At 25.6% G+C, this 11,084-nt stretch overlaps 1 protein-coding gene across 1 annotated transcript; it reads left to right on the plus strand.

Annotated features, from left to right (window-relative positions):
* The first annotated feature begins 320 nt into the window (after positions 1–320).
* Positions 321–8,516, plus strand: LOC145849655 (N-sulfoglucosamine sulfohydrolase-like). Its single transcript, XM_082954664.1, has 7 exons — positions 321–571; positions 2,408–2,678; positions 4,846–5,052; positions 5,359–5,484; positions 6,011–6,171; positions 6,859–7,114; positions 7,765–8,516. Exons 1-7 carry the CDS (start codon positions 325–327, stop codon positions 7,985–7,987), a joined length of 1,491 nt encoding a protein of 496 aa, XP_082810790.1. The 5' UTR covers positions 321–324; the 3' UTR covers positions 7,988–8,516.
* Positions 8,517–11,084: the final 2,568 nt, after the last annotated feature.

Consider the following 11,084-nt stretch of genomic DNA (forward strand, 5'->3'; position numbering starts at 1 on the left):
TAGTAATTAATAACAGTTGAACTTAAAAACTTTTTGTTCATTTTAAGTTCAAAAAACATTTTTTTTGTCTTTTAAATGTATGTTTTCTACTTAAAAAATACCTAAGATTTTCACTTTGAGGGCTGAAGTTTGTCTCTTGAGTTTCACTAACTTAAAAAAAAAACCACTAAAATTAAGTATTTTGTTTCATTCTTTTTTTCTATTATTTAGCTTTTAGCTACTACATTACATACAAGAATTTTTATCTGGTTCGTTTTAGGGAACTTTTATGTTTCTACCAGCTGTATGTTGTTTTCTAATTCAAAAATTTGCAAAAAAAAACTAATGAAACTGTTTATCATTACCCTACTATATAATTTTGTATTATATTGTGACTGTAAAAATGTATTGGTTCTTGTTGCTGATGATATGGGATTTGAAATATCAAGCCTTGGGAATAATGTAATTTACACTCCAAATATTGATAAGTTGAAGAAGAATAGTTTGGTTTATAACAACGCCTACACAACTGTCAGTAGCTGTTCTCCAAGCAGGTCCACAATTTTAACAGGACTACCTAACCATCAAAATGGTAATTTTTTTTAAATAATAGCCAAGTGTAAAAAAAATTTAGTATAAAGTCAAAAACCACACTCTAAAATATCATTGTTAACCTTACATATACTTCTTTCCCTTGTTTATATTTTAAACTTTATAACAACATTAGCTTAATGTTATAAGTTAAATGTTATTTAATCATTTGATTTTTTTTCAAAGTTATGGGTATAAGTATTTTTTTATTTTATAATTATTTACAGCTATATTTTGAATATAGCTGTCCTGGATAAGATGTTAAAAGGTATCCTTGGTATGCAACTCGATAACAAGGTTTTTTCGTGCACCAGGTACTAGGACCAAATATTTTGAGCGTACTTTTTTGTTGTTCAATAAACTATATATATATATAGTTTTCTTAACAACAAATTAAAGCTAAAAAGTTAAAACTTTAGTTGTAAACAGGCCCTATTTGAAAAAATATATACACTTTAAGCTCTTTTGTTTACTAATAATATATACAATAAGAGTTTTGAGAGATCTATAAAGCCAAGTTGTAACAAAATATATATTTTATAAGAACTACTGTGTACTTCAAACCAAATAAGTTCAAAATCAAACTATTTGTTTTTAAAAGTTCAGTATTATATGTGCTGCACAAATTATTTTCAAGCAAAAAAAATATGTCACAAGCTAGGAATTTCTGCTTGGTAGACCAAATCTGGCGTCAAGCCACAGTTTGATTGCTCCTACAAAAGAAGTCATTTTTAAGAAAGTTATTACAATTTTTAATATAAATAATTAGAATATAATTTTCATTTGAGATAAAAGCAATTGAAGTTAAAGAGTTCAAAGGGATTTCTTATAGAAGATGTAAGTTTACAAGCAAAAAGGCTAATTATTAAAAGTATACCTTTTTGTACACTTTTAGGCTTTTTTTAAATTTTAATCTCTGTAAAATAAAAACTTTTTGTAGATAAAGAGCTAACTAAAATGTTTTTTTTTTTTGAGCAATTGATTGTTATATTCTTATTTTGATTCTAAGGTTTATTTTCCTCTAAAAAAACTATTCAATCACCTTTTTCACAATTTAGTCTTATTTTATTGAGTTGAAGCTAAGCTATGAGTTGCTTTTTGCAGATTTTTAAAGCTCAAAATATTTTTGAGATAAAGCTGGTTGAAGTCAGAGACTACAATAGTACTAATCAAGACCCCCCAATACCTAAAATGACTTCTAAAGGGGATATTTCTTACTTTAAAAAATGTCAGGCTAAATTGGTTTTAGTCAGGCTAAATGAAAAAAAATTCACGCACAAGCCCTGTTTGATTACATTTTCAAAATTCAGAGAAGGATTTATCCTTCATTAAATTTAAATAAAAAATGGTAAGAACCATTAAAAAAATCAGTCACAGTTTTATACAAGCACTTTGAAGAGATCTTTCGTTTATTAAAAAACAAATATTTTCAATTCTTATTCAAATAGACTCTATTTGGATTCTATTTGAATAAGAATTAAAAATGTTAGTTTTTTAATAAACAAAAGATCTCTTCAAAGTGCTTGTATAAGACTGAGACTGAACTTTTTAATGGTTCTTACCATTTTTTATTTTTGTTTATCTAAAATTCAATCCTGTCCGGTCTTTAAAATCAAAAGAGGAAGACTACCTTCATCCCATTTTATTTTCTAAACCATTAAATTTAACGGAAAATTTTTACAAAACTAGCTATATCTCAAAACTAAAAAAAAAGTTGTAGTGTAACACTAAGCATTTAAATAAAGGGCAATGTAAACCTTGGTTAGAAAAATTTTTGTGTCTTATTATTACTTTAGATTTTTTATAAATCATTCTTTTAATTTGAATTATTTTCTAGGAATGTATGGATTGCACAATGGCTATCATGGATTCAACTCATTTGAAAATGTAAGAAGTTTACCATTTATTCTCAAAAAATCTAAAGTTAGGACAGGAATAGTAGGTAAAAAGCATGTAGGACCTTTAGAAACATACCCTTTTGATTTTTCCTATACTGAAAATGAAGAGTCAACCCTGCAATGTGGTAGAAACATAACAAGAATGAAAATATTAGTTGATGAATTTCTATCACAAAATAAAAAGCATCAAGACTTTTTTCTTTATATAGGGTTTGTGTTTTTTATGTGAAACTATTTAGCTTCAACACTCTTTATTTTTAAGTTACTGATAAACAAATTATTCGTTTATTTTAACATACTGTTTCATGCTATTTTATCGTAAATCTGAATAGAAAAATAAATAATAACAAATATATTTTTGCTTTATGCTTAAGAATAAGCTTAATCAGTACTATTGTTACTAATTTTAGTAAATTTTTTTGTAAAGTACGTAAGGTGTTTTAGTTTTAGTATCAAGGATTTTTTTTTTGTTACATGTTAACTCTTTTTAGAAATCTAATCAAATAAAATAACTTATTTGAGTTGTCTTTAAATTTGAAATACTGTAATTATAAGCTATATTGTCAAATAAAAAAATGTTTCAATGTAATAGCATTAAAACTGAGATAAATTTGATGCAATTAAAACTTTAAAGTTTGGATTTTTTACATCAACAAAAATATTTTATATGATGATTTTTCTGCTGAGCGTTTAACCTGTTTAATAAAGAAATTTTACTGCCATAAAACGTGTGAAAAACAAAACAAGTTAAGTTATTAAAACAGGGTTGCCACAACCTAAGGATAAAAAAGGATGACTCAGGCTAGTTTGAAGTTTACAAAAATTCAGGATGATTTAGGCGAGTTTGGATTTTCTAATAAAAACTTGTATTACTCATTAAATTTTTTGAAAGTCTCAAGTCCTTTTTTAGATTTTAAATGAAGTTTATTTTTTCAGTTTTGATATTTATATACTTCATTACTAATTTTTCCTAAAACTTGATTCTTATTCTTTTTGAAAAATTTATTTAATTTTTTTAATTTATTTAAGATTTCCTTTAGATTTTAAATTAACTCAAGATGACTCAGGATAGTTTTTAGTCACAAAATATTTTTTTTTGTTAGACTCAGAAAGTGGCAATCCTGTTTAAAGGGGGTAGGAGTCTAATATACACAAAAAGACACTTTTGCACAAAGGGTTGAATATGCACAAAGACACTTTTTCACAAAGGGGCATTTTCGCACAATAACACTTTTTCACCAGGTCAATTTTGCATAAGAGGTCGGTTTTGCACAAAGACACTTTTGCACAATGGGTCACTTATAGGTTGAAAATATTGTTAACTTTTTTTATTAACTTTAATTTATAATTTTTTTACTATCACTATTACCCTAACCCTTACCTTGATTGGTATGTTAATCTTTTTTAGTTTTTTTTTTTTTTCATATTAATTTTTTATTTTTTTTTTAAATAATTTTTTTAAGGTTTCGTTTTTTTTTAATAACTGTAACGCCTAACCCTTACCCTTGGTTTGTAACTTTTTTTTTTGTATCTTTATCAGTTTATTTTTTCTATACTAATTTTTTAATATTTTTATTTTTATGTTTTTTACTCTTGTGCAAAAAAGTCTTTGTGCCTATTTGACCCGATCCTGTTTCAAAGATAGTAATTATTAAGTTAAATTATTATTCAGTTATTGTAAAACTTTTTAACTATAACAATTAATGGTACAAAATATTTTCTGCTTAAATATATTTTTAGTATCATAATATTTCTGATGCAATCAAAATTTATTGTTACTAAAATTTTTGAAACATTATTTCCCTAGGCTTAATATTAAATCAAAAACTAAATTGACAAGTATCAAAATTTAAAGTATTCAAAAGTTCATATTCTAAAAAAAATACTATTTAGTTTATGAATTTAACATTGTCTTAATTAATTTTAGTCAAAGAAAATTTATAATTGTTTCATTAAGTTGTTAAATTCTAGTTACAATTTTAAATAAAATGTATATTTTACCTTGTTTAATTTAAATTAATTAACTATTCATTTTAAGTTGTATATTTTGTTATAAAGTATGTTCAAAAAAAGAACAAGAAACATAACTTTAATTTATATTTACTTTTACAAGTTATAAATAGTTTTTATAATGTTTCTTTACATAGTAAAACTTTTAAGTCCTGTTGATATATCAAAAAGGTCTTTAACTTACTAAAGCAATTGATTTTAAGAAAAATTTTCATACTAAGCCTTTTTTTATAATTTAAACACAATTCAAATATAATCTCTTACGAATTTATGTTGCTTATTTAAAATAACTTAACACATAATAAGACTTTTAATTATCAAAAATTAAATGTACTGAAACATAAAAAGTTTTATATATTCAAAACAGGTTTCACGACCCACACAGATGTGGACACACTCACCCGCAGTACGGCAATTTTTGTGAAAAGTTTGGTGATGGCAGTCCTGGCATGGGAATTATCGAGGACTGGACCCCTTTGTATTATGACCCTTCAAAGGTAAAAGTTCCTCCGTTTGTTCAGGACACGCCTGCGTCCAGACTTGACATATCCGCACAATACACTACTATATCGAGGTTAATGTAGTTGCTAGCTATTTTCTTTCCTGCTGTTCATACTTAACACATATATAACAACTGTTTGATATAAGATTAACATGTTTTTTTTACAACTAACATTAATAATTCTTTTTTTTTTCTAATATTTTTAGTAATTTTCTATAATTTTTTTTAAACTAGTATCTGCAAGTTTTTTAGGTTTCTCTATGTTATAGGCTTAAAATACATGTTTTTGCTGAACCAGAAATAGTTTTTAACTTATTCTTTGATTATTATTTTCTTTTTTGTATTGATTCACAATTTTATTTGAAAATATTTCCGCAGGTTAGATCAAGGTGTTGGTCTAGTTATGAACTTGCTGAATAAATATGGCTATCATCAGAACACAATGGTTATGATGACTTCGGACAATGGTATTCCATTTCTTAATGGTCGAACAAATCTGTATAAGTTAGTCTAAAATGTGTTGTGTCATTAACTAAATTTAAAACTGAATTCACATATAGTAATTGTTTTTTAATGTTGTAAAATTATTACCTTTAGTAATATATCTTATTTGATTATATTAAATGTTTTTGTTTTAAGAAAACAAATAAAGAGATCTTAACTACTGGAAGAGAAATAATGAATTTATTTTACAAACTAAGTTTCGGTCAAAGACCTCGTCAGTGCTTAAATAAATCTTATTCAAATAGAAAATAGAATTATATTTGAATAAGATTTATTTAAGCACTGACGAGGTCTTTGACCGAAACTTAGTTTGTAAAATAAATTCTTGAAATAATAAATTCATTTTTTGTTTATATTTTAAGTTATTACACGTTCAAGTTTTACTTTAGTCATTAATACTTATTTCCAAAACCTTATAAAGGTATACAATACAAAGTTAACTCAATTTTTTTTATGTTTATAAAAAATAGTCTTAGGACTTAACAATAAGAAAAAAATATTTGATAAAAGTTTTGTAAATGTTCAGGCCAGGTACAAAAGTTCCCTTCTTTATATCATCACCTTTCCACAAACCAGGAGTAACAAACGATTTCACCTCACTTCTCGACATAACACCAACTGTGCTTGATTGGTTCGGAATCAACTATCCCAAGTACAAGCTGTTCGGCCATCCTGTTAATTTGACTGGTAACTAAACACTATTTTGTTTGCTGTCTAACAAAAGCTGAATAGTTTTTTTTGTTGTTTGTTTTATTAGTGATTTTTTATTTTGTCATAGTAAGAATATTATAGTTTAAAATATCTCAAATCTTCCCTTAGAGTTTTAATACAATTGCCTACTAAAGACGAATTTTTTTTTGAAAGTACTTTAGGCAATGTAACGAGTACTTATAACTTAGTGGATTTTTTTGTAAAATAAAAAAGACTTTTTATTTAAAACGATAATTTTGTTATATATACTTCTAGAAACAGGGTTGCCAAAAAACTTGGAATTTGAGAAATAAAAAAAAAACTTAAAATTTCAAATAAAAATCACTAAAAAACCTGGAATTTTAAACTATTTTTACATGGAAAGTAGCAAAATTTTGATAAGATACGACAAATCTATCATAGAGATAAACAGTTTTTTGTATCATTTAATTAAGTTTTCATTAAAAAACACATAAAAAGTAGCTTACAGTATCTTTTCAATGTTGTTATGAGACAGTTTTTTTTTAATTTAATTTCAATTTTATACTAAAATTTGACCAAAAAACCTGTTTTTGAAAAACCGGGAAGAATTTTCATAAAACCTTTGGCAACTCTGTATGTATATACTTCACGTACCAGAACAAAAAGCATAACAAATCTAAAACGTTTCCTCAACGTGCAAAGGCAGGTCCCTGCTGCAGCCCTCCGAAGACCGGCGAGTCGTTTATTCGAGCCACAGCCTGCACGAGGTCACCATGTTCTACCCGATGAGGGGGGTGAGGCTGGCCAACTTCTCCTTCATCCACAACGTCAACTTCAGGATGCCCTTTCCGGTGGACCAGGACTTTTACCTGTCGCCGTCTTTCCAGGACCTGCTGAACAGGACGCGGGAGAAGCGGCCCACGAAGTGGTTCAAAACCCTCGACGAATACTATTACAGGTACTTCCTACTGCTGCTTGTTGTTTAGTTAGTCATTTTACAGAATAATAAAAACTAATTTTAATTTACTTGTTTTATTTTTTATTTATTTTGTAAGAAAATTTATATATTTTTAACAGTTGATTTGTAAAAAAAAGTAATAAATTTAAATATTTTTGTTGAGCTAAGAATTTTTCATAAACTTTAATTAACTTTGAAAACTTTTAAACAATAAGCGCACAATTTTTCAGGGTTACCAAATAAACCTAGAATCCTGGAAAAAACTGGTAGTATTTGAGAAATTTAAAAAAAAACTGGAATTTTGGACAAAAACCTGGAAAAAACCTAGAATTTTAAACAACTAAATGTAAAGTAAATAAAATTCAATTTAACACAAAAAAATTGTCATATAGATCAAAAATGTTGTTATTGTCAAAAACTAATATATTTAAAACAGTTTTAAAGTAGATTTGAAATATATTTTCAATGTTTTTATAGTAATTAGGACAGCTTAAACCTTAAACTTAATTTTATACTAAAAATAGGCCCAAAATCTTTTACTTTTGAAAACTGGGAAGAAAATCGGATAATCTGGAAGAAATTTCTCAAAAACATTTGGCAACCCTTATATTTTTACATGATTTTATCATTTACAATATATGACTTAACAGGCCGCAGTTCGAGCTGTACGACACATCAAAAGATTCGCTCGAAAAAATCAACCTGGCTTACGACGAAAAGCACCAACCGCTGCTCGGCAAAATGAAATCTCTGCTATCTGATTGGCTAAACGCCACTCGCGATCCGTTCAGATGCGCGCCCTCGGCGGTTTTGGAGGACGCGGGCCGCTTCAAGTTCAGTCCGACATGCATGTCCATGGACAACAACTTGTAAAAATTTTCGTTTCAGGGGTCTTTTTTTATATAATATTTTCCTGTAATTAAATGCTGCTTTATTAGTTATTTGATGTTTTCATCATTGTTTCATCTGTAATTTAACCTTTTTTGTATTATTTTGAAGTTAATGACGGTTTAAAAAGCTCACGTTTTTTACTTTGTTATAGTTTAGTTCGACAACAAAAAGTGTTAATCTTTTACTTAAGTTTCAACTATGTCTTCGACTAATCTGAGTTGTTTGATCGTTTCGACATACTTGAGCTTTATTTAAATTATATTTTTATAATTTATTTTTACTTTTGGATAAAACATTTTTAGTATAGACATTCATCTACTTAAAAATATTTTACCAATCATAAGAAAATTTTTAGATTCTTTTTAAAGCCCTAGTTTTTAACAGAACATTATAGATCATAAATTCATTTTTTGTCTTTAATCGTTTTTTTAATGTTTCAAAGTTGTATAGAACGTTTTAATGTGTTATAACTGTGTTAAGTATATTTTAGAAAAATTAAGTTTACATAGTTATTCTTTAACCTGTATGAAACACAAAATACCTAGTTTTTTTTTTTTTTTTCAAAATATTATATTATTTAATTTTTGTATAATTGTAAAAAAAAACGTTTTGTGTTTTTAAACAGAAAAATATATTAAGCCTAGAATTGCTACTTATACATAAAAGTACAAGATTTTATAATATCTCAGTACATAAGTTTTATATTGGGTACAGCTGTACAGTATAACACTTTTTCTTTTATAATTTTAAACTAAGCAAAATATTCTATACAACTTGAAAATACTTATTTTTATAATAATTTAGAATACATCCAGTAGCAAGTTTTTATATCTAAAAACATTTAATTATCTAAAAAAGTTGTCATGAATCGAATACTAAATGCCAAATTCTCATGAATCTAAATACAAGCTTGTAAATTTTTTAGTAATTGTCGTTGAGGAAAGTTTTCAGAAACAAACTTTAAGACGTTAAAAAACTATTTCAAAAGGATGTTGTGGTGGTACAAAAAGTAAATGCTTATAAAAACGCTTAATATACACTTAACAAGTAATTTTAAATTAATTTTGAAAACTTTTTTATGTAAAAATGTTTTGTTACCTTCGAAAATGTTGTGTAGTTGAGCTTAAAGTATTTTTAAACAAGGTTGTCAAAAAATAACACAGTTAGCTTTAATTACATTAAAAAAGTAAATGGTTTCATAGGTGTTTTAAAGCAAATTTTGTTGACTTACTTAAAACACATTGCAGCAGTTTTGTTTTTATATATTTAGGGTTGCCATAAAGCCTGGAATTTGACAATTTAAGAAGAAAGCTGAAACTTTAGAAAATCCTAAAATTGAATAAAAATCACTAAGCAACCTGGAATTAAAAAGAAAAGTTCTATGTAAAGTAATGAAACTTGGATAAGGTACAAAATATTTATCATTACATACTATTTTTGTGATTATAGAACTTTATTTATTGTAATATTACAGTATCTTTTAAATATTTTATTCTTTTTAAAACAGTTTTTTACCTAAAATTTAGTTTCATACTAAGAATGGAAAAACAGATTTTTACCTGGAAAAAAATTTAACGTTTTGCAACCTTATGTAAACTGCTTGTTTAAAACTACTTAGTTTGTAATTTTCTAATGCATATTCTGCTAGACTAGCTAGTAAATAAAGCATTAAAAAAAACTATATAACTTATTAGGGATAGATACTTTTCATAAAAACAAAAAAATATCTTTTAGTCTTGTTTATTTAGTAATCTATTAGTTTTTTGATGTATAGCTGATTTAGTCTTTGATTATTGTTATCAGTATTTTCAAAAAAAAAATTCTTAAAACATTTAACGAGTAGTGTACGACTCGATAACTGAAAGGTTGCTTTGTACACCAGGTCCTTAGACCAAACATTTTGAGCGTTTTTTTTTTGTCGTTCAACAAACAATATATATTTATCAGTGGTTAAAAAATAATTGTATAAGATTTATATTTCAAGTTATGAACTTATAATATTGAAACTAATTAATTTAAGGATTTGTTTGATAAAATTGTCTAAAAACATCAAAACAAATACTTCACTGAAAAGATTAGAAAAAATAAATCATTCCATCTAAAGGATTATTTTATAATGTGTTAGTAATCTTATACTCGACTACTGTCAAGAAATTTCAAAGATTAGTAAATTAATTTTGAAGTTTTTTTTTTTCATTAAATTTAACTTAAGTCATACAAACTTTATTACTAACAAAGTATAGATGTAGTAAGCTAGCTAACATTGAAATAAAATTTAAACGTATTTGTACCATTAACGTATTTTATTAAATTGTAAAGTTTTTACAACTTTACTATAAAACTGTTTAAAATTTTGTACAGAAATCAATATGGCTTAGAACAGGTTTAAGATGAATTTTTCTTAAATATGCAATAACAGAAATGTATATCAAAATATAACTTTCTAAGTTTTAAACTTTTATAAACTGACCAAAAATACTATAGGTCTTTAAGAGCGATTCACTAAAAAGTATTTTTAGGGTAATAATACTTGAAAATTGTACATAAGTTTGTTTATTCTTTTTACCTTTAAAGTAGACAAATAGTCAATTTATTTATTAAATTTTAGAATAATTTAAATATTTCTTAGAGCATTCATAAAAATTTTATAATACCAAGTATCTAGTTTTATTTTTCAACTCTACTTGATCTACCGTTATGTAAAACACATTTTTACTTAAAAAATTTGACTATTTTTGATAAAAGTTTAAAATAACTCTAGACATAATATAATTACATTGTTTAAATACATTTTAGTATTTAAAATCTTTTTAATATATATAAATTTTGCTAGATATTAAAACAGTAAAAATAAAAGTGTTCGTGTCGGTAGTTTTTCTTTTTTGTAGAAAATTTTTGTAACCTACTCTAAGTTTTTATCATTTTGTTTTTAACAATAAAACGAATTAATAAGAAAAAAATTATAAAACAAATGACTTTTTGTAAAGTAATTGTTTAGTTCAGCGGTTCTCAGAGTTTTCAAAGCTGTTTGTAGTAAATTACTAAGAAATTATTCTGCATACTAGGAAATTTGGTTAAT

Source organism: Thalia democratica, chromosome 2, assembly GCF_965202585.1.
Source record: "Thalia democratica chromosome 2, ktThaDemo2.hap1.1, whole genome shotgun sequence".
Classification (NCBI taxonomy): Eukaryota; Metazoa; Chordata; class Thaliacea; order Salpida; family Salpidae; genus Thalia; species Thalia democratica.